General features: G+C 41.4%; 1 protein-coding gene across 9 annotated transcripts in view; it reads right to left on the reverse strand.

The window, feature by feature from the left end:
• Window positions 1-532: 532 nt before the first annotated feature.
• LOC136428816 (PR domain zinc finger protein 1-like) overlaps window positions 533-24,852 on the reverse strand; it is a 39,238-nt gene continuing 14,918 nt past the window's right edge. For 7 of the 9 annotated variants that reach the window (XM_066418620.1, XM_066418603.1, XM_066418612.1 and 4 more), the window contains 9 exons: window positions 14,478-14,664; window positions 12,372-12,491; window positions 10,157-10,309; window positions 8,121-8,220; window positions 6,860-7,506; window positions 6,359-6,580; window positions 5,271-5,403; window positions 4,427-4,533; window positions 533-3,528 (listed from right to left, as the gene is read on the reverse strand). In XM_066418620.1, coding sequence (XP_066274717.1) covers window positions 2,995-3,528; window positions 4,427-4,533; window positions 5,271-5,403; window positions 6,359-6,580; window positions 6,860-7,506; window positions 8,121-8,220; window positions 10,157-10,309; window positions 12,372-12,491; window positions 14,478-14,651 — 2,190 coding nt within the window. In that variant the 5' untranslated portion in view covers window positions 14,652-14,664 and the 3' untranslated portion in view covers window positions 533-2,994. Of the gene's footprint in view, window positions 3,529-4,426; window positions 4,534-5,270; window positions 5,404-6,358; window positions 6,581-6,859; window positions 7,507-8,120; window positions 8,221-10,156; window positions 10,310-12,371; window positions 12,492-14,477; window positions 14,665-19,699; window positions 19,810-23,152; window positions 23,749-24,852 lie in introns of those variants that run through there. The other 2 variants (XM_066418593.1, XM_066418638.1) reach the window with 2 other exon arrangements.

The raw sequence follows: 24,852 nt of genomic DNA on the forward strand, positions 1-24,852 counted from the left end.
CTCCTTGGTATAGCGGACCTACCCTGGATAGCGAAGTACCGCGGCTGATTTCTACTATTTTCCCAACGATAGGACGGAGCCTGGTAGAGGCTAGGAAAAAACGGTCCGACCTTTGTATTGGTTTCACGTGTATTGTGCCGTTGCAATTCTAATGAAATAAAAATGAAATACGTGTATATGAAATATTGGTTTCATTTAATTCAATCACTTTTAGAATCTTCAACCTGTGATGTTCTGCAACGACCTATGAAAGTACAGTATTATGAAATATTACATTATATTTTACCAAGGAGGTATTTTACATACCTAAATAATCATACTCTAATCATTACATTTACACTTTAAGAATGGGTTCACAATTATTAATGTCCAGCCATGTTGTTGTACAGCATGCATGGTTTCAATTTTGCAGTGGTGTAATTTAAAACAATACCAATACATCGATTTCACTGCTCGTAGTTCACCATTAAACAGCGCCCCCTGTCTCTTACCATACTAACTACAGACAGAGAAAAAATCACAACACAACAACTAAGTTTCTTCTCAATTCATTTAATTCAGTAAACATTTCTTTCACAAAATCTCCTGTGTATGAAAAATAAATTCATCTTCTGTAACTTGTTGGTTATGTTTATGTTTGCAAGTGCAGTGCATTATATGGCAAGACATTTGTATAACAGATGTACAGTGTACATAAATATATATCCTTTCACCAGAAATATACCAAGAAATATACTGACAAGTGTAGAGTTATTATGTGAGGAGAAATCATATCTATACATAAAGAGAAGAAAAACAAATAGAACACATTCTTTTCATACAAGATTTGCAGCAATTGTGCATTCGACCCTGAGAATAATATTCTTGATTATCATTTTACTAATTAATTCTCAACCTAGCTAACAATCAATGTTAGATTCCATCGTAAACAAGCCAAATTAGATCAACACCCCTCACTTTCGTCCAAAATTGAAAAAGGAGAAATTATTAGTGATGTGCAGCTGTACAAAGGAAGGCTCCCAAATTACCAAAAGCAAGGTGAGGTTAGCACAATCAAAATAACCCAGAGAGAAGTTAATTATGTGCAGATAATATTTCATATCAATCCAACCCACATCCCCAACTCCAACTCCATAATATCCAACCATTGTGAAATTATTATTTACAAAGGCAAAAGTTATCACCTAATCCTAGATAGAACATTTGCAAGAAACACTTGCTAGAACATGAGCAACATGAAATCACTGTTCAACCACAATTTGGATGAAGATTTTTGCAACTTTCTCAAGATAGATAACTTTGGCAACAGATTTTTCTTTCACTTTGGCAAAATATCACTAATACAGTACTATTACGGTAAAGGAAAACATGTGCATAGTCAAGAGTTTGACAAACCACTGAAAATCTTGCAAGCTTCTGGCATCTAGCAAAACCCAGACCGAACCATGAGTTCAAATTGATAACCAACATTTTTGGGCACTTAAATTCGTCTAAACAATTCATTTTCCTGACTTGAGGGCTACTAACAATAACAGGGCTTTTAACATTGTTTTTCAACAATTGAGGCTTATACAACCAAGTCATGACATCACTTATCATGATTGTCTATTCCATTTTAAGATGTCATTATCTAAGATTTGAAACAGGAGTTTCCGAAAAAAGCTTAGCTCTCTACATGTTTTTCTCATAACAATACAGCATCTACCAGGTTCAAGCAATAACAACTATAGAGTGGTTAACTATCTTAAAGAATGAATGCAGCAATCAAGAAGACAGAAGTCTTTCTATAACATGCTAGACAGTCCTCTAGAATTTTCAACATGGAAGATCATTTTACTGGAACTACAAGTAGTTTTCATAAAGCAAGAAAAGTAGTTGTTAGACTATCATAGTTTGGAGGAAAGTTTCTATGCTTTCAAGTGAACAAGGAAAACAGTATATATATAAAATAGGTGGGTATACCTTCGTGAGGAATTCACAAACAGTACAGATAATATATAAAACTGTGTGATTGAATGTAAACAATATGTACACAAAATTATGCCTATACTGTATGGTCTTGAAACTGAGGTATTTTGTGGCTTTTTGGTGACATGGAACGTTTGCATTTATACATATATAATATTTGAAATAATAAATATGTGGACTTCGGATACAGATTATTCCAATGGTTAAATTAGTTTAATATACAGAGAAAGAGAAACAATAATTCTGTACTGGCGTTTCTTCCAAAAAATGTACGTTTAGTATAGATAAAATTGCTGCTTTCTATAGTTGACAGAACTTGTCATGTAACTTTGGTACATGGGCTCTACTGAGAAGTAGTAATTATCAAAGTTCAACACATCATATTCTTCTGTCTGCATATTTGACAATCATGATTTGCATTTTTTCATAAAGAAACATAGACATATATCACAAAAGTCTATGCCATATAAGTACTTCAGTCTTTCTGGAAGATACAAAAAATTCTAGACATATATATCACAAAGTTGATATAAGTAATTCAGATTTTTGGGAAGATATACAGAAAAGTCTATCCAGAAAAGAACAGATAATAATGATTGTCCTTTGTCTTGATTGTACTTAGCTATTTGTATAAACAAAACAAAAAAGAGTATACTTTGATGAGGTTGTTTGTGTATCGTATGGAGCCTGCTCCAATTGCATAGTTAAGTCTTGTGTTGATAGTTGAATGTTTTCACATAATGGTGACATGAAAATCATCATATCCAACAGAAACAAGTTGTTAAAGTTTGATTGTCAAATGCAGACAGCGTTTTGTTTTCTGTCGCTGCAATGCCTACTTGGAATGCTGTATCTTTGTGAAAACGTGAATACAAAATTCAAACTGTACTCTTTGATTCCTGGTTTTGCATAGAGTCTGTTGCTGAAATGCAGATTAGTGTACAACAATTGTACAAATTTACCCTGTATGAATCGATGTTGCAACAATCACTGATAAGGTCACTTTTCTTCTTCTTCTATCTAATTCTAAACAGCCGACATTTCAACGTCCTGTTTCGAAAAGTTCTCTTTCGTGGGCGCTTCCTCCTCATGGCCCTCTGACAGCACGCTTGTGCTGGTACCGAACCCGCTTTCCTCGCTGCCGCTGCCATCACTGACGTTGCTTGGGCTGCTTTTGCTGCTGTAGTGCTCACCATCATCCGATGTGTCCATCGTCGGGTCCTTTTTCGTTGCCTCCAGTAGGGTGTACTCTTGGCCCGTGGCTGCGGCACTGTCGTGTTTTTCCTCGCTACGCTCGCCGTCGTCAGACACGTCACTCCTTTGGTCGTCTTCGTCGCATTCGCCCGAACATCCGCCGCAATGCTCGTCGCACTCTTCGGGAGGGAAGGCGGGGGTGCTGCCGTCCTCGTCCGGGGCGCAGGGCTTGGTCTGGTGCAGCATGAGCTGGCAGCGGTACACGTACGCGTGGTGGCAGTGCTGGCACTGGAAGGGGCGGTCGCGTCCGTGGAGCCGCTTGTGCAGCTTGAGGTGAACGTACTGGGTGAACTTGGCTGGGCACAGCTGTAGGGAGATAAAGTGAGGACAGAAGTTATTACCTACATGGTCATTTTCTTGTACACTGAAAAAAGCTGACACAGCAAAACCGATCATGATAACAGGCCGAATAAAAGTTTGGCCAGGACGTTGAGCCGAGTTGACTGGGTCAAGTTGACGAAGGGTTGAATTGTCCTGATCCAATTTTCGACGAAAAAGCACTTCTTAGAAAGAAGTAAGTGTCATCTAGGTGTTGAGCCGAGTTGACTGCACACAGGTAAAGGGCCGAATTGTATACTGATCTGGTCTGATTAGCCATGGGCCAAGTAGGGAAAGGGGCGGAGAGTCCAACATCCACCGAGAACAGACCAGGAACACTAGAACGCAGTACAAGGCAGGGCTGTCTCCAGGACCCGTCCTTCGGTCTCTGGACGGAAATTTGCTTGTTGGGACGGAAAAAATTCAACCCCTTCTTTCCCCCAAATATCAATTTTAGGAGATAAAACTGATGAAAATGTATTTTTTTAAGCTTAAGATGACAAATTCAACAATACAAAATTTAAAAATTGGCTCCCAAGCAATGAGTGGGACGGAAAGAATTTTAAAGCTGGAGACAACCCTGGTACAAGACATGCTTACTGACCTTGATACGTCCATTCATAGTTAGTGGTTAAAGACCTGCTTATCTACAGATTTTACTCACTGACAAAAGGTAGTGGATACTACCTTAAGCATCTTACCCTTTCCAAAATCATATCCAGTTGCTGGAGTAACTGCTAGTTGGCGTTACTGACCTTGCACTGATAAGGCTTCTCCCCACTGATCTACAGATCTTTGCTCACCAACAAAAGGTAGCGGATGCTACCTGAATCTGACTATTTCCAAAATCATATCCAGTTGCCTGTTGCTAGTTGGAGTTACTGACCTTGCACTGGTAAGGTTTCTCCCCGCTGTGCAGCCGTAGGTGGGTCTTCAGGTTGCTGGTGCTGCTGAAACGTTTGTGACAGATCTGGCACTCGTGGGGCTTCTCACCTGGTGGAAGAGGAACGCAGATGTGTTTTAAGAAGTGAGTTGCTATAGATTCTAATGATGGGGTCATTTAGAAGTAAATTTGTGACATATCGTCCACTTTTGTTGTATATTTTTCTGGTATTTAGATGGATAATTTGGTTTCAAACAACATTCATGCATGGTAAGGGAGACTGTCCTAGTCAAAAATCATCCAATTTTTTCTCAAGCATAGTTGAACAGCTCACCAAGTCACAGAAACAGCACATTGCTCATTATTTGATAAAGACTGGAGTTGGACAGTCAAAGTTTGGGTACGTTCGAAAATCACGGTTCAACTTTGTCTCAGACGAACTGTCAAGAGAAGATCCTTTTTTGGGGGTCTAATTTTTGTCCAGACTAACAACAGTTAGCCTGAATTCAATCAAGCCTCCTGTGACCGCTTGCCGCCCTGTAACCACCTCGCTGCCAAGGAGTAGGAGAGGGGACAGAAACCCCCGGACAGCTGGAGTTTGCGGTATACAGATTAAACAACAGTGGGTTCTTTTCGTTGACGTTGAGTTCGTATCTCCTACACACCTGGGTGTGTTTAATTGTTCTGAACATGCCAATATTTTTTTCATTTGATAGAATATTCATGTATTTTAATGGTTTGGAAAATATCATCTGTTTGTCAACTTTTGTGCCCTGCATTTCTGTATCTGTATCTGTGAGTGCAATGGGGATCTCTTATTGACGTTGATTTGGGATCTCCTACACACCTGTGTGCACCAGGTGATGCTTCTGCAGGTGAGCCAGCTGAGTGAAGCCCTTGCCGCAGGTCTGGCACTTGAAGGGTCGCTCGCCGCTGTGGACCCTCAGGTGGACCTTCAGGTTGGACAGCTGCCCAAACACCTTAAAACATAATGAGGTTTTATTATCATCGCCACAAAAAAAGAAGAAAATAGAGTTCTGGGTGTGTCTGTGTTTCTGGATTGTTGCAGTCAGCATAACTCAAGAACCTCTGGATGGATTATGGTGATATTTGGTATGTGGGAAGGTGTTGGGAAGACGAAGGTTAATTTTTGGCCCCCTGGTATGTGACCTTGGTACTGCGGCAGAACTTCTTTTTTTGGGGTATCTTTTGACCTGGACGTGCAATGGTCTTGATCTTTTGGTGGCAGATAGCTTGTGATGTAAGGAACAAGGGTGTAGGTTTGGGCCGCCTTGTTTGTCTTTGTCACAGACTGGCAGGGTCTCATGATAGGACCCTGAATTGCTCTGACAGAGTATTGAGTAGTATTCTGAGATATCAAAATCATTTAAATCACAATAACTGCTTACAAAAACGTTAAATGCAATTCAAAACATATTGGATTATATACGGGGTTCAAAACTACATAAATGTAAAATGGATCTTGAGGCAACGCATGTCGAGGATAAAATAACTCGAAGTCTAAGAACATACTTGTTTCCTTCATTGTAACTTTATGTTCACTGTTTTCACGGTCATCTCTGTACCGTGAACTTATCATCACCGTGAAAAACCTGTTACACTAGTTACTATATATGATTCCTTCACACATCCGTTCTGCAAATCACCTGCCACCACCGTGAAGTTCAAGTTCAGTGAAAATGTCTATTTTTCTTACACACTTAAGTTTTGCTACCGTGAAGATAAAGTGAATTACAGTAACTCAAAGACTAAGAACCACTGCCACCAGTGTAGGAAAGTATAGATGCTCACTCTGTGGTTTCTCGGTCAAGACTGAATCTAGGAGCATGTGGGCTCCTGCCTTTATTGATCACTAATCAGACACAGATGTCCTACTCACTATGTGGTCTAAGATCCTATGTCCTACAAACACACCTTCTGGCACACGTTGCACTCGTAACTGATCTTCCCGTTCTTCTTGATGAGCGGGTACGGGAGCGACTTGTACCCCTGGATCTGCCTCCTGGGCTTGCTCGGGCTGGCCGCGTCGCCGTGACGACCGTTCCCTGCAGGAGTACCCATGTAGTGCGACGTCGCCACGGACAGCTCCGCTCTCTCCCTGCCGTTGTTGCTGATGTCGGCGGGCTCCGTTTTGACCTTTAAGTTCAGATATCAAAATGTTGATTTGTTGCATACTTATTGATGTATTTATGTATTATCGTGTTCCAATTTTTGCTTCTATTGAATTGTATTAAATATTGGTTATATCTAAGGTTTTCGTTATAATTGTATTTCATTATTAGTTTATAGTTAGTTTATAGAAGGAGGGCTTAGAAAAGCCTCCCGGGTTTCCTCCCTCCTCCTGCACTTTTGTTATATATTTATCTGCCTGTTTTTTACTTCTATTTGTGCAAACCAACAAACAAACAAACAAACCTTGATCATGCTGTGAGGCATGTCGCCGATTCTACCCAGGGGCGGCGTCATCACGGGCCCCGATCCCAGCATCCGCAGGTCGGAAGGCGGCAACCGGTGGCCATTTCGCAAGAGGGCGCTGTCGAACGGCGGGCGAAGTAGGCCGAATCTGGCGTGCGCGTCGTGGTAGACAAACGGAAACGGCGGCGTGTAGCCGTTGAGGTAGGGGAGGTTGGGAAGCAAGGCTGGAGGTTTGGGAAGACCCGGCAGGCTCGGGAATATGTGGGCTTTCGTCGCTTCCGTCGGGCTCACGACGGTGGTGTTCGGGGTCCCGTTGGCCACTGCGCCGGGCAGGAAAAACGAGCTAGGCAGCGGCTTGAGGCTATAACGTGTTTCATCTGGGTGGCCATTGGCTAGTCCGTTTCTCTCCTTATGGTCGTGCCTCTCGCTTGTGACCGGTAGAGAGATGCTAGCAGCATTTGGCACAGGAACTTGAACTTGTACTTGGCTTTGGGGCGACGCAGCGTGCCCATTGGTCGGGCTGACAGGAGAGGGACTGGCGGACCTGCCTTTGCTGAAGTCTATGGGGATATTGTCATTGTTATTGTTCGCCGTCTGTTCCGAGGGGTTGGTGTGAGGTAGACTGGGTTCCTTCAGGAGAGCTTGCTCTGGGGGGAAAGGAAAATATTTTGGATTAGCGATAGTAATAATTCAACAGCCTTTTTGTGCATGTATGAGCTGATCGTGGTGTACTCTTCTCTTCTCCAACTCCTTTTACACAAAATGGGTAAAGAACTACATTCATTGTGTTTTTTACTGGTCCGGAAATACCGCTGCACTATCCAAAGAAGTTTTGGGACATTAACCAATCTATAGATCTACTAAAGTAAAAAGAAGAAAACCTGAAAAGTTCTGACTGTCTTTTAAGGGAGTCACTTTAGATTTACAGACTTTGATCGTGATCTCTACCCTTACCTATACAATCAGTATGTACTCTTTACTTTCAGATTGGTGAGCGAACACCACTTTCCTAATTGTTGCTAATTCAATACTAGTCAGCTCTTCAGTGTATATTCCTCAATACTTTTGAGCAAAAGCACTTAGACAATGGCTGCTCTTTCTCGAAAACCATTCAGGAAACCTGTTCCTTTAACTTGGCCAAAAACGTGAACCGTAGCGAAGCCTCCTTACCACTAGCTACTAGAAAAAGCATCATGCTTCACCTCAATTGAGGATGACTGCTTTACCTTTTACCTTTAACTCGTAAGATTCTGAAACTCACTTATTCTCTGCATCATCAGTTCCCCGCTGGGCGGGTAGTTGAGCCGTTCCGCGAACTCGCGACAGTACCAGACCAGCAGCTCCGTGTTAGGTAGAACAGGCTGGAACACAATCACAACATCTCCATCAGTTACCTTTTCAGGTTCAGGCCACACCAATTTAATTTCTTGGCTAACAGATTTTTTTTTTCAAAAAAAAAAAAAAATTTAGAAAAAAAAAATTCCTAAAAACAGAAGGCTTCTGTTTTCATGATTTTTTTTTCTAAATTTTATTTTTTTGTTGAAAATAAAAATCTGTTAACCAAGAAATTAAACTGGTGTGGCCTAAGTTTGGTTTAATAGAAAGATAAGGATCAGGCTCTTTTGAAACGTACCTCAAACAAGACAACACACATTGTACAATGGACAGGTAGAACAGGCTGGAACACAACCACAACATCTCCATCAGTTACCTTATTGGGTTATGTTGAGCAGTTTCGGACATCCCTCTTTGGAAACCAAGAGGCCAAGTGCACTGCAGAAGTTTGACTTTTACCGATAGTTTAGCCAGAGACACTGAGATTGCATATGAACACTTAGGACAAATGATGTTGGACAGGGCAATATGGAGTAATGTATGTACTTATTTAGTCCCGGCCAATGGCCGATAGATGATGATGATGAAGTTCAGTGCAATAGATAGATAGAGAAGGATCAGGCTCTTTTGAAACGTACCTCATACAAGACAACACACATTGTACAATGGACAGGTAGAGCAGGCTGCGACATAATCACAACATCTTCATGAGTTTCCTTATTGGGTTTAGTACAATAACTGTAGAAGGCGATGTAAAACAATAGAAGACAACACACATTGTACAATGGATGACTTCATTCATACCAGGACTTACGAATCGCGATTTACCCAAGGGAAGGAAATGATCACGATTTGATCAGCCGAAAATCAAATTCCCTGAGGTGGATTAGGTGGATAGAAGTTGACCCCGTCAGAGGTGGATTCGGACCGTTCATACCAGGATTTGCGGTAAATCTGCTGATTCGTGAATCCTGGTACGGTATGAACTGTTGGGTCTATGTCTCTTGCCCTTTGTTGTCAACACAACTTTGGCCCTGTTTTCTCAGGTGAAAACTGTAAGGTGTAAGAATAGACAATAAAGCACTTCTCACATTGACTGTGCTTCTTAAAACAGGTCGGCACACCTGCTGCTAAAACAACTTTAGGCCTGAACACGTAAGGTGATATCTGTGGGTAAAGTACAAATTCGATGCGACCAGTTCCTGTTTCCAATGTCGTAAAAACAGGGTCAAAGTAAGGCACTTTGCTTCTGCCTGCAACTTACAACCTGCAACTTACAACCTGCAAACCAAAAGTTATGTTCATGTTTCACGGCTGTTGCTAGCTTTACATTTTTGTACGTCCCACTCATTTTTCGGGAGCCAATGTTTGATGTTACATCTGTTACATGTATTCTAAGGCCACACGAATTTAATTTCTTGGTTAACAGATTTTTTTTTTTTTCAGCAGGAGAACATTATTAAAACTGAGGTAAAAACTTGCACCTGAAACTGTCTGCACCAAAGTACAGACTTTCCTCTGAGATTCTGTTTTCATGTTGAATTTCCAATATAGCATTTTTTTTAAAACCCGTTAACCAAGAAATCTAAATGGTGTGGCCTAAGCTAATTACGAAAATACTTCAAAAAGTATTCATCAATAAACTATTTTGACAGATGGGATGAAATTCTTGTCCGGACGGATCAAGAGCCATGTCCTGCTTAGACAAACCTTGATAGTGAAGAAGTATATCTGTTATTTCAAGCGAATTACAAAAATACTTCAAAAAATTTCATCACTACATTTTTTGACGGATGGGGTGAAATTCTTCTCTGTCCCAACAAGAAAATTTCAGTCCCTAGACATAGGGTCGGATCATGAACACAGCCTTGTCATGTTTAGACCAACCTGGCGACATGATTCCCCTGGTGAAATAAACATAAACACAAACAAACAAACAAACAAACAAACAAACAAACAAACCTTGATAGTGAAGAAGTAAATCTTCATGTCGTGTTGGCAGGCCACCAGGTTCTGCTCCTCTCCGCTGTGCGCCGGGTTGACATAGCGCATCCAGTTGCTCTTCGTGGTGTCGTACCCGTCGACATAGAACTGGAACTCCTCTCTGTCGTACACCTTTAACGAGAACGCAGAACTTAATTAGCACTGATGTTTACAAATCCCTAACCTGGCATCTAGTCTGTCGTCTTTGGCTTCGTATATTTGGGACAAATGGAGCTTTCTGATGCCTGGGTATTCTTTTTGCACCCGGTGGCTGCTTTACGTAGTCTCTACCAGACTAACCGCGCCGGCTATAGGGAGAACATTTGCCGAGGGACTTTGGCCATGGAGGGTTTCATTCGCAGGCGCAGTTAGGGTTGCAATATTGGACCCCATCTCCGTAGCTGACTGAGGACCCTTCGTACAATTGACTCTATTTTGGCCAATTTCTACTATTTTCCCAGTGACCCGCGGAGGCTGGTAGAGCCTAGCTGTACGTCAGTGGCAGGAGTTTAATTGGGCTCCTACTGCGTAAAACTACTATTCGGTGCCAAAAGAAATACCTCGGTAGCAGAAAGCGGTTGGAGTTTTATGCAGTAGGAGTTGTGAAACTCCTACCGGGTGGCGGAAGATTACCCCTACGGCGGAAAGCCCCTTCTGTCCCGAAGAGAGCCTGGCCAATCCACGGTAGACGGGATGCCAGGTTAACAAATCCCAGAGTCTGAGTCACCCATATAGGTATGCTGACATTGCCATACCGGAGCGACCTGTGTTTTTAAATCAGAGTTGTTTTGAGTTGTAACTAGGTCACCTGTTTGGTGTTTTACTTGCTACTGCATCCCCCCATGTTTGTTGTCCCTGGTAAGACGTCGTAAGTGGGGCCGGACTAGCCCTTATCCCAACTATAGGGGTGCGTCCTTTCCATCACGACGTCTTGCCCCCATTGTAAACTACCTGGGTTGAAACCTCTTGAAAGGTTTGCTTAACCTAAGGCTCAGAAAGCACTTCCACATCATACGTATGCATTTCGTACACCCTGCTGGAGAAAAACATTGCAAAAAAGCTACGTCACCGTTCGAGGTTTTGTGTCTTCAGCTGCAACGGAAGGGCAGAACTAGAAGTACAAGTCATGCTTTGTGTCCTTGCCTCTGTGAATACCTTATCCACTGAAAGATAGACTAATAGCTATTAAAGTAGACACTGTGTTGGACATGGGTACAGGAAAGCGATCCCTGTTTGCCTCTGTCATCTCCCTTACATGCGGGATTAACAGCTCAGAAATCTTGCACGTTGTTGATAAGGGACTTGATCCTATATGTGTGATGGTTGGACTGTTGTACTCTTGTCATCTTTACTTGTTGTACAGTACAATGAAAATGGAATTTGATAAACTATCTATAAGCTCCATATATATGGCCTTACATCTACCGCTGTCTTAACCTTTAGCACACTGAAGTAGCCGTTTGGCACCCAACTCTCTATTGGTTACAGAGTTAGGCAGCAGGGAGAAGGTTAAGAAGTTGAACGTGTACCAAGTTGAAATGGTCATGTTTTTTCCCCCAGGGTTAGCCCTTAGAAATAGCTTTCACTTGTTGGGCAACCCTGGCATGTAAATACAATGTACATGCTGAACCAAGTAGTATACATTAATCATTGTAGATGCAGTAAGATATCACATTCTCATATCACTGTAATTGTACTTCTGCTTTTATCACCATGACCTGTACTTAGCTAGTAAAAGCATAAGGCCACACTAATCTAATTTCTTGGTTACCGGATTTTTATTTTCCCAAAAAAAAAAATTCTAGAAAAAAAAAATCATGAAAACAGAAGGCAGGGCCAGCCTTCTGTTTTCATGATTATTTTTTTTCCCAAAATTTTTTAGTGTGGAAAATATAAATCTGGTAACCAAGAAATTAGATTGGTGTGGCCTTATGCTCTTATTACTGTAAATCACTTTAATATAACGGTCGGTAATTTTAGCAGTTGGGGGAAAAGGGAGTAGTTGACTGCATTTAATTCTAACGTTGGGAGCAAACATTACTGTCTCAAATGTTAGTGATCAAATATTTGCGATGATGACATTTTAGCGGTTGACTAGTGACCGTTAAATTAGCTAAAATTAAGTTACAGTTAACAAATCAAGAATTACAGTAGCTAAACGTACAATAAACGTCTTTCATTCCTTATTACTCACCCTCCAGAAATATTTGCGGTTGGCTCCCTTCGGCACCTCGTCCCTGCGGAACACCTGCCCCACCAGCGGCCCGAACCGCGTGCCTTGTGGAATGTATTCTTTGCTGCACACGCCCAAAACCTGTGTAGATAAAAAAGACACCATATTTTATTAATTGTTTATAATAAAAAACAAAAATCCTGAAGAAATTTGATCCATGTATACCTTAGTGTTGGAAGAAAGTTTAGCATTGTATTATGATTACTACCAACACAGATGAGCTTCCATGATAAGAAAATGTAATGCATAACCTGAAATATTTCTATAACTTTCTTGCTGACAAATAAAAATAAAAATTCCATGTGCATGTATGACAAGGACATCTAAAAATACATTTTTTTAGCATAATTTGCCTTGAAAAAATTATTTATTATTATTTACTGTTTGAGCATCATTGGTATATATTATAGTCTTCTTTCTCTTTCCTTCGTTTCTTAAATTTCGAATAAGCTGAGAGCACTAGCTGTTGGCAAAGGCAGCCAAGGAAAAAGTCATGCATGAGATGATTTCAGACAGACAAGATTATCAGCTTCACGATTGACTGCATATTAATCATTTCCCACCACGAGGATGGAATTTGCAGGTGAACACCTTTTCTCCAGAATGCTTCTTCTGGACTTTCCTAAACAAACAGTTTATTCCCATGTTTACCTTAGTCAGTTTGCATTCCTGGAGTAAAACTGCCGTCCAGAAAACAAATGTGCATTAGCCAAGACAACAGGAAAGGTGATCACATGTATCATGTCTTCTCTGCCCACAACCCAAGCTCCTCGAGGGGAAAACAATCCGAGCAGACACCTCATTGTCAGAGGAAGGATGGGGATTAGAAGTTAATTTCTATCAACAGAACAGCAGCCGTATCAAGTTAGTAGACCTCTCAATCTAAAGCCACCTTCTCACATGGCCGAGATGATTGGGTTAGCAGCAGTGACAGAGTTAGGGTAAGAGGATCTCTGTCGTCCTATTTGCTGACATGGACGGAGCATGTTCGGCATAGAGGCTTGTCACCGCTCGGACATTCTTGTGGGAAAAAGTGATGTCGCGAAAGGGCGGTAAACAAACTTCGCTGGAAAGGCGTGGGTGTTGGTAGGGTTTGAGACCATGGTGTGGGAATTAAAGGACTCGCAAGGATGACAAGTAGGAAGAAACGGCGCCACGGGGGAAAGGGGCGAGAACAGGTGTTCGTTGTCGAAACAATCAACTCAACAACCGAAGGTGTCTCAATTCACGGTACAGAAACAGAGAAAGTTACACAGGACTCCGAACACCTGCCGTAGACTTTTGTGTCCGCTCAACTTCGTTACATGGGAAATGACTCTGATCGTGAAGGGCCCTCCCCTGCTATATAAATGTATGGCAATGCAGTTTTCTCCTTGTGACTAAGGTGTCTACTGATGCCGACATTTTCTGAATGCGTGACTTGTGTAAAGTAAGAATCAACAGGAATTAGGGGAACAAAACAGAAAGCAAACACGTCAAGCATGTTAAAGAATCACCCGAGGGCCTATCGGGACCCCTCCCTTTCTGCAACCTAAACAGGGATTGGAACTCTATTCATGATTTACTCCAACTTAATTTGATACAGTCAGATACCTTAAATGTTTGATGTTGAAGATATCAGTCCTTAATTTCTCAGCTGAACACAACAGTGCTATGACGGCAGCTTCTCAGAAGGCTATAAAATTTGATATCAAAGTTACCTTTTCCATAACAAATTCTTCCTTTTCTGTCAAGGTGGAGAGTTTTTCTGTCTATGGACAAACGTTCCAACGTAGCAAACTTTATGTGACACAAACATAATTGTGGCAATTTACTGACAAAATTTTGTAGTCATGTTTTATGATCGTTTCTTTTAAAATTACATCGTAAAAAAAATGAAATCGCAAGAAGCACGATCAGATTTTTATTTTGGTTGATATATACTTGAGGGAGAGATTTCTTCATTAGAAACTTTTGTGACACAAAAGCAGCTCTTGTAATATATTGATAGAAATCTTGTGCAGTGGTCATATTTTTGACATGGTAAAACACAGGAATCCAATAAAACACAAGAAGATTTTCACTCACTTCATTTTGGTCGTTAGATTTGAGGTAGAGATTTCTGGGGAGGGTTCCCTCGGCTCGGGGCTGCTGCGACCCTTCCTCTTCCCAGTCTTGGTCCACGACGAGGTAGGTCGAATTCTTCACAAAGTCTTCCTCGTTCCACCGCAGCACATCTTCCGTCATCGCTGTGCCGCGCATCGCTTTGTCTCTCCTGCAGGGAAATAAATAAATGTCAGCTCAGCGCACACAGCTCTAAGTTTCAACACACACAAATGTCGTAAAAAGTTCTCACAGGTCAAAAAAAGTCTAAGCATCGGCTGGTCTCTTCTGCAGGGAGGAAACAAATAAATGGACATGAGCTCAGCGCACATAACTACTATTTTCAGCCAAGGCTGTCTCCAGGATCCCTCCGTCCCGGGAAGGAAATTTGCCTCTTAAGAGGAAAAATATACCACTCTGTGCATCAAACCTCAAGACATGAAATCAAAAACATGGGTCAGAAAAATTTAAGCAGACAGCCCTGCCCAGCTACTAGTTTCAACATACACAAACATAGTAAAAAGTTCTCACAGGTCTGAAAAGTGGCGGTGTCGAAGACACCTGCAACTTCTGAGCAGACAATCTACCTTTTCCAAAAGTCAGACAGCCCTTGGGTTCAAACCAGCAAAATGACGCCTATGTAAATTGATCAAGTCCACAGCACAGAGATGCGTCGTGGCGACTTGTGTCTAAGGAAGAGTACGGCAGTTCTGATAGACACGCTGAGATCACACCTTTCACGGCTGACGTCAGCGCCAGTAATGACAGCTCCCGGGTCCTCTCAGTTTCATCTCATTTGCATAATACAGCTATCAAAGTACCATCCCTAGGATTACATCCCCTCGCTTTATACCGTGGGAAGAACATTGTTGTCTTATTAAAGGTGAAGGGACAGATATTAGATAACACTTGTCAGCAGGGCTGTATGGGAACCCGCGTGCTCGACTGCGATGAAACTAGGACGATGCCAACAGCATACGCTATCAACACGTGAACGGCTACGAGTTCTACTCAGGTATCAACAGCTACCAAGGAAATCTCTTGTATATTCTTCATTGAAAGTTTGAAACAAAGAAGTACAACTTGTCTGGGAGAATACGCAGTGAAACTAGGATGATGCCAACAGCATACGCTAGAAACATGTGAACGGCTACGATTTCTACAGGTATCAACAGCTACCAAGGAAATCTCTTGTATATTCTTCATTGAAAGTTTGAAACAAAGAAGTACAACTTGTCTGGGAGAATACGCAGTGAAACTAGGACGATGCCAACAGCATACGCTAGACACACGTGAACGGCTACGATTTCTACTGGTATCAACAGCTACCAGGGGAATCTCTTGTATATTCTTCATTGAAAGTTTGAAACAAAGAAGTACAACTTGTCTGGGAGAATACGCAGTGAAACTAGGACCATGCCAACAGCATACGCTAGAAACACGTGAACGGCTACGATTTCTGCTGGTATCAACAGCTACCAGGGGGATCTCTTGTACATCCTTCATTGAAAGTTTGAAACAAAAGAGGTACAACTTGTCTGGGAGAATACGCAGTGAAACTAGGACGATGCCAACAGCATACGCTAGACACACGTGAACGGCTACGATTTCTACAGGTATCAACAGCTACCAGGGGGATATCTTGTATATTCTTCATTGAAAGTTTGAAACAAAGAAGTACAACTTGTCTGGGAGAATACGCAGTGAAACTAGGACGATGCCAACAGCATACGCTAGAAACACGTGAACGGCTACGATTTCTACTGGTATCAACAGCTACCAGGGGAATCTCTTGTATATTCTTCATTGAAAGTTTGAAACAAAGAAGTACAACTTGTCTGGGAGAATACGCAGTGAAACTAGGACGATGCCAACAGCATACGCTAGACACACGTGAACGGCTACGATTTCTACAGGTATCAACAGCTACCAGGGGGATATCTTGTATATTCTTCATTGAAAGTTTGAAACAAAGAAGTACAACTTGTCTGGGAGAATACGCAGTGAAACTAGGACGATGGCAACAGCATACGCTAGAAACACGTGAACGGCTAAGATTTCTACTGGTATCAACAGCTACCAGGGGGATATCTTGTACATTCTTCATTGAAAGTTTGAAACAAAGAAGTGCAACTTGTCTGGGAGAATACACAGTGAAACTAGGACGATGCCAACAGCATATATGCTAGAAACACGTGAACGGCTAAGATTTCTACTGGTATCAACAGCTACCAGGGGAATCTCTTGTATATTCTTCATTGAAAGTTTGAAACAAAGAAGTACAACTTGTCTGGGAGAATACGCAGTGAAACTAGGACGATGCCAACAGCATACGCTAGAAACACGTGAACGGCTACGAGTTCTACTGGTATCAACTGCTACCAGGGGGATATCTTGTACATCCTTCATTGAAAGTTTGAAACAAAAGAAGTACAACTTGTCTGGGAGAATACACAGTGAAACTAGGACGATGCCAACAGCATACGCTAGAAACACGTGAACGGCTACGATTTCTACTGGTATCAACAGCTACCAAGGAAATCTCTTGTATATTCTTCATTGAAAGTTTGAAACAAAGAAGTACAACTTGTCTGGGAGAATACGCAGTGAAACTAGGACGATGCCAACAGCATACGCTACCAACATGTGATTTCTACTGCTACGATTTCTACTGGTATCAACAGCTACCAGGGGGATCTCTTGTACATCCTTCATTGAAAGAAAGAAATACAGCTTGTCTGGGAGAATATGCATTATTCAACTTCTTCTAAAGTCGTCTGTCTATGACTTAAAATGGTCGATTCTGTAGAGACCTTATCAGTATCACTTTTCCTCTTTACCAGGGCTACGATTTCAACTGGTATGAGCAGCTATAAAGGGGATCTCTGTCTTGTATACCCCTCATTGAAAGAAAATAATACAACTTGTCGCATATTCGTACATTCAACCTCTTTATAAGTCGTCTGTGACTTTAAATGGTCCATTCTGTAGAGATGTTATCAGGGTCACTTTTCCTCTCTAATTTTTTTAGCGATGGTACGGACAGCTCCAACGTTAAAGCTCCGTCTCTCCCACTGTGCAAGCCCATTGTTCAGGGTGCATCTTAGTACGGACAGGGGCTTTAGATAAGACATCTATCGCAGCCTGACATCTCTGACCGCGACGTGGCTACCAGTCTCTGAGCAGTTACCGAGGACACCTGGTTAAACTGGGACACTTTCGATCAGGGGTAATTAGTGAGTCATTAGAGAGTCTAGATCTATGTTCAAGATCTGCGTGTGCATGTACCAGTTATAGGGACTCCTTGCCTGCTAAAAAGACCTTCAGTCTAGAATGAATACCCAAAATGCATTCACCTTTCTAGAATCAATTCCAAAAATAGAATTATTCCAGAAGAGAAGCACCAAATTCTATAGTGTAAAGGAATAAAAAATTCAGTATGCTTTGCTCACCTAGTTATTGACCATGAGGAAAGGAGCTAAGAAGTCCTATATACTGGCCAAGTAAAAGTCTTTAGGTTGTTTTCTAAGTAACTTTCTTTTCAGTATCTAATATAACTGAAACTCCTATATCTAAAGAACTCGGAATACAATGACTTTTTCCAGACTCTACAAAGAAATATTCCACGGAATTGAAATCTTCAAAACCCAGGAAACAAAGGAGGTACATCTACTAGTATCTTGACATATAATTACGTTTCCCGAATCTACAAAGCGCCACGGAATCAAATTCGAAAGCTGTATCCCACGGGTTTGCGGATTTGATGGGGTGGTCTACAGGGGTGGGCTAGTGGGGTGGGCTACCTCAGCATCTACCCTTTCTGGACCTCAAGGCTGTGCATGGGGGTTTAGCATTGAATGGAATTTCCTTGAGGAAAAGATGGATCACTCTGTGGGAGGGCCGGAAAGAATGCTTTATTTTGCTGAAGGATCATATTGCTTTGGGGTTCTAGTTCTAGATTTTTAAACATGGAGGGCTATGTTCCCTGTTCCTTTATATTATGCTACTGTCCTGTTGGCCTGACTGAGCAGTAACTGCTCAGTCAGGCCAACAGGACAGTAGCATTGTGGCTACACGAAAGAAATGAGCAACACAAGCAACACTTTACATTGTACAAACACACACACTTCAAACATTCCAACCCACGCTCATGCACACTGACACACATAACCACAAATACATTGTACATTGTATGCAAGCACATGCATTCTGGTACATTCTAGTCTAAATGTGAGACATATGTTTTGAATTTTGTCAAACAAAGGCTCTCTCATTCCCTAGCTGTTCTATGCAACTTCCAGTTTATTTCCCCTTGTACCTCTTCCCTAAAATCCTAATTAATTGTATACTGAGTACTTAGAAGTTTGTTTATGATAAATAGCTTTTCTACCAGTCTTGGTGCTGTTACCTTCCCTCTAGCCCACCCAGATCCTCTTCAAGGAAATTCCATAAGAGGCCAAACCCCCATGCACAGCCTTGAGGTCCAGAAAGGGTAGATGCTGAGGTAGCCCACCCCACTAGCCCACCCCTGTAGACCACCCCATCGAATCCGCAAACCCGTATCCCACAGTGAAAGCATTATCAAATCAGAACTTATTCTGTAATGTTGAAACACTTACAGAAGTGTTAACAGTCAAAATCTAAAACCCAGGAAATAGAGGAGGACCTGTGGTTGGCTCATCCCACACTTAGCAGACAGGTGTTCGGCCACCTATCGTCTCCGTTACATAAACAACCAGGGCAGGGGCTCTCCTGCAGATCTGGCATGTCATCCCCCATGTCGGGCTGAGTGGCCGTCTGGTCGGGTTGACTTAACCTGGTATCCAGTGTACCATTGTCAGGCCGGGGTGTCTTCGGCCAAGGCTTGTTCGGGGCAGACGCAGCTCTTTACCGCTTGGGTTATCCTTTGCACCCGGTGCTACTGTGTAAAACTACCACCGGGCGCCAAAGAATACCCCTTCTGGCTTGAAGAGAGCTTAACCAAACCATGGTACCGGTAGACTGGATGGCAGGTCTTCGGTTAAAGTTTGGTCGGCAAATGACGGATCTCTCTACCGCTTGGGTTATCATTTTCACCCAGTGCTACCGCATAGAACTACCAACGGGTGCCAAAGAATACCCTGGCGGCAGAAAGCCCCTTCTGGCCCGAAGAGAGCTTAACCAAACCGCGGTAGACTGGATGGCAGGTTAGGGTTGACTGAACTTACCAGAGCTTCCGTTAGCTGGCATCTGCTTCCTCTATATCCCCTCTTCACTTTCCTTAAGACGCTATCGTATCCTGTATCCACTCACTGTAATCACAATGACTTTGCCGTATTGATACAAGAGATGTCTTGAATGCATTTGCATAGTATGCAAATCACACACTTATGTAATGATTTTTTAACACTTAAGACCTTAAACACATCGCTTTTCATTGGGGAGTTCAACTTTCAAAGTTCACTAAATAAAGAAATTGACTTCATCACACCTTTTTGCATAGCCTGAAACTATGTTGCAAGCTGCAGTGACTTTGAGTGTCTTGCACTGACTTCCAGATTCCGCTTGCAACTCTGACTCTCAGCAGTCTTTCTTCTGCATTCTCCTCTTGCTGACATTCTACTTAATATCTTGTTGTGCACCCCTGTAAACCTAATGTGGGTTAGGTACACCAGTGCAGATATAGCCCTATACCTGAAAAATGGATTTCAAGCCTTGATTGTGAATTTTTCGTACAATTTCCATCTTTAAAAGGCAGGTGAGAAACTCCATTGCCCCCAGGTGTGACAGGTAGTCTCCCAGGTGTGTAACAGGTGTGTTTACCTCGTGGTCCAGCACCACCATAGGGAATTGCAGCACTTTGCATAAGGAATTCTCATGGCGGAAGTAAACCTGGTTTTCAGTTGTCTGCAAGCTCACTTGGGGATTTTACCCACTTCCTTCTGGAAACTTTTGTCAAGTTAGACAATGTGACTTACAGATGCTGTAAGTTCTTTTCTAGTTTGGGCCTTTTTGACACCTTCTGTCATGAACTATGAAATGGTTATGTCTATTCAGCTTGAACCATTGATCTTCGAGGGGGACTTTGTTTCAAACGGTTTCTCTGAAAAGAAATACTCTGCAGTCTGCATTGAATTTAGATTAAGACAAACTGGTTGAATGAGGTCAGTTGTATGACTATGAAAATAGAAAAAAAAAATTAAAAAGCACCAAAAGTTTCTAAAAAAATGAATTAGACAACAGAAAGAAGGAACACAGAACAACAAAACGAGAAAACAAAGCAGAACTGGCAAAAAATCATATTTACACATACATGTGTACCCCTACTGGAACAATCTTTCCTCAGGGTTCATCCCTAAAGGAGAAATTCCTGAGGATATCTTCCTTTGCATTGCCTCAAGCTACGGAATATCGCAGACAGACAATTATGCAAAACCAAACAGTATTCAAAGATAAGGTTTTCAGCTTTAATACAGTAGCTACATTTTTTTATAGAAAAATCTACCACACAAAAGTGGACAAGAAGTTAAATACGCATGTAATTACACTTCCCTGGGCAACTTCCTTGTATACTACTGCAATTCTTGTTTCTTTGACTGTAACTTTATGTTCACTGTTTTCACAGTGACAGTACTGTGAACTTATCATCACTGTGAAAAAACCTGTTATCATCAATGATTCCTTCAAACATCCGTTCTGTTAATCACTTGCCGCCACCGTGAAGTTCAGTTAAATTTTTTGCTACCGTGAAGATAAAGTGAATTACAGTATATGATCACAACATGCACTAATCTAATCGTTGCCATATGTCTACCAGCCAGAGCACCAATTATACACCAACAGTGGTGAACGGCAGCTTTATCCTGATTGGAAACAGAGATTTCCAATTAAGAAGAACAACAAAAGGAATTCTATATCATTTTATGGGAGCAAACCCAACATGTAACTTTTCATTGTGTCTTTACTTCATTAACATATCTATTCAGAGGTTTGGTATAAAAACCTAGTTCTACCAGATCTGTCCTTAGTCACTGACGAAAGATAGCGGATGCTATCTGAAACGTCTGACTGTTTCAAAAGATTATCCAGTTGCTTGAGTAACTATTTTTGGCGTATCTTATTACCTGGATGTCTAACCTTCATCAACGTTTTCATGTCATGCTTTCTGTAATTTGTATCACTTCTTTGTTTGTTTCAGTATTTGTTCGCGCTCATTTGCAATACATATGCTCTCTCAAGCATTTTTCTGGGAAATTGATGAAACCAGCGTTTTACCAGTCAACGTAGTAAAACATCAAAGTCATTTCCTCTGATTAACTAATTTTTCGTCAGCAAACCAGTTTTCTTAACCACAAATCTACCTTAAAGGTACTATTATATGCATGGCTGCATTTATCAAATAAAAGCTTGTTACCTTTTCATTAGCACAGTTGTGCCTTCTAATTAAGACTATTAAACATACAGGTACATGTGCAAAAAACTGTTATTTCGAGACAAGGACAATAGAGGCTGTAATCCCTGATAATATGTAAATTCTAGGTGTGAGGCTTTTCGTACGCTGTAAGAAAAATGCAAACCGTATTTGTGAAAGGGGACCGTGTAATCTTCTCTTCATATATTTCAGTGATATTTCATTTTGTCAGCAAACCATAGCTTTCTTCTCTAAAGAAACTACCTTAGGGTACTATCATATGCATATGTTTAACCATGAGACACATTTTTGTCACTGGTTCGTATTCCGAAAAAAAGTCAATTACACTTATGCCTATTCCAACAACTTGACACAATCTCAAAGCTTAAATGACATCAAAGAGGTGATTGGTCCATTGACAAGCTCAGTCATGCAAATCCACCAATGATAAATCTTCTTCCTGTTTTCCTTCCAAGAAAGATTCTGACCAAATTCCATAGAAGGCATTTCTTGACATTTTTACATAATCATCTATCATTTCGTCTGTAAACCTGCCAGTCTTTCCTTCTGTGACAAGAGTATTCACACATATAAGGGAAAACAAAAGGGTTGAATCATTTCAATGAAAAGGATTTTTTGTCTTGAGCAGATAAAATCAAATGACTTTCCCAGTTATCTTTTGTCTGATCTTCAGTCTTGAATGGTGTGCAGACAAAACAAATATTTGGAGTTCCTGACTGTATGCTAATTACCCCTGACGTCTGTTTTTCACACATTAGGAGCATTACCACTTGGTTGTGATTTCTGTCAGCATGAAAACCCTAACTGTTATATTAAACTGTTAGTAAAGTGTAGTTCAAACGAGAAATCCTTTACCATGAAGCAACCCGAAAGGACAAGAACAAAATGTAGAGTATCAGTCTCTAAAAAAAACAAGGAACTTGATACATTTCAGATGAATAGGGTGACAATTTCTTATGGTTTTAGAAAAGTCCTAATGTTTTCACTCCTTGATTTCAATGACTACGGAAAATTCCAAGAGAAAAACCAGAACCTGTATCTGGTATTCCAGAGATGCACAAAGAAAATTTCTCAGACATTCTGCAAGTCCTTTAAAGACTTAAGGAATTCTTCATCTGGATCTAAAGAATTCTTTAAGATCTGCACTTTCATAGAGCTAAGAACATGATGATATTTGAGAAAGCAGTTTCAAAACATATCAGCTCCACCCATGGTTTGAAGAAAATGAATAAAAAAAAACCTCACTCACTCATTCATTCAGCAATGCTTCTCCTCTGACAGCAGTGCGTCTACTTAGCCATGTTGTCTTCACCCATCAGGTGGATAGTAACATATCGGGAGGTTCCCCTCACCGGGAATCAATTACACAGAAGCCAGGATATCCAGGGACGGCACACGTGCTTGGCTCCCGAAGTACTCCCTAATAGGCTAGAGTACTGCCCGCCACTTGACGTCACCTGCAACTTGCACACAAACGCTGCCAGCAGGTGGTGCCCGGGCTAGGACACTTCAACCGCCGGATCGGCCAACCCGAAAGGGGAGATTCCGGCAATGGGCAAATCCCGCTCCCACCTCGATTGGCACTCGACTGTTCCGCGCTGGTGACGTTTTTTTGTGGAGAGTCCCTCTCTCTCTCCAGACTACTGGCCTGGCTCCTTGGGGTGGTTATGTTTCGAATGCATGTGACTGGTTCAACCAAGGACCCAGAGCTCCCATTGGAAATTGCCTAATTTCCATTAGTAATGAATGCTAGATGTGCCCACCCCCTGGAAGACCAGGCTCTAGCTCTGTGCCCTTCAGACTCATACATCTATACATGGAGGACAACGCCATCTAAGGTCATACCCAGAAGACCCCCTAACTCTGGTCTCCTCATAAACATCATGCAACAGAAAGAATTTTGAGTTTGAGAAAAAAAAGCTGTTTTCCCCCAGTGGAATAGAAAGAAAGAAGCCACTCCTCTTTTAAATCCACATCTGGGCAGCCAATCTCTGTGGGCCTCAGGCAAAAACAACATCACTGGGAGTAAAAAACAAAGGAGGATCCAAGGACATCTTTCCTGAAACCATATTTGTCGCAACCTTTCCTTTCATGGTCCTCGGAAGAGAAAGTGAGACACACGCGAACACCATTGAACAGCTGGTCTGTGCCAAGTGTGACCTGGAAGGTCACCGGAGAAGTTTAAAGCTTGTTTAGGAATTAAATGGGGTTTATCAATCATCTGACAAGGCTGGAACTGATGGCTTCCATGTTTCTTGTCAGCATATGGCTTCTGCCAAACCCCCTGTCACCACCTCCCCTGATAACTCAGCGCCAGCTGTTTCACCTGATAACAGTGCTTAAAATTTACACATGTTGTTTTTGTTGCAAAGACAAGTTCAACTGCAGTTTCCTTTTTCCTTCAATTTCTGGTTACTGAAGAAAATTCACTGAATAGTCTGGTGTTCATAGTTGCTGTTCAGATGCAGTCTTTGCCACCAAAGAAAGTTTTTTTGGTATCTCACTTTTTTAACTGTTTACACTTTTGTTTCGATAACACTTTGGCAAAAGTTACCAGTGGAGTCTTTATCATCATTATCATCATCAGTCCTATAACCAGTCAACCGTAGTAGCGGCACAAGTCTATATGGAAACCATAAATTTAAAGAAAAAAAAGGTATTTGAATTCAGATTTTTCCTTCTTTAGAATTTTGATATTCATTCAAAACAACATCAAGATGTACAATGAACATTAGGCTTACCAGAGCCCTAAACTTCCCTGGTCTTAAAATGAATCATGTAAGAAAAAAAAGAGATAAAACGAATATACTGTATTTTCACACTGTTACAAAGCAACAAGTTTTCCCTACCTTCAGCAGAATAGTGTACCTGACCATAAGCTTATAGGTATTGCTATAAATGATTCATAATTCAAGGACCACAATCCATCTACAATCCAAGACATAATAT

Source organism: Branchiostoma lanceolatum, chromosome 1, assembly GCF_035083965.1.
Source record: "Branchiostoma lanceolatum isolate klBraLanc5 chromosome 1, klBraLanc5.hap2, whole genome shotgun sequence".
In the NCBI taxonomy this organism is placed as follows: domain Eukaryota; kingdom Metazoa; phylum Chordata; class Leptocardii; order Amphioxiformes; family Branchiostomatidae; genus Branchiostoma; species Branchiostoma lanceolatum.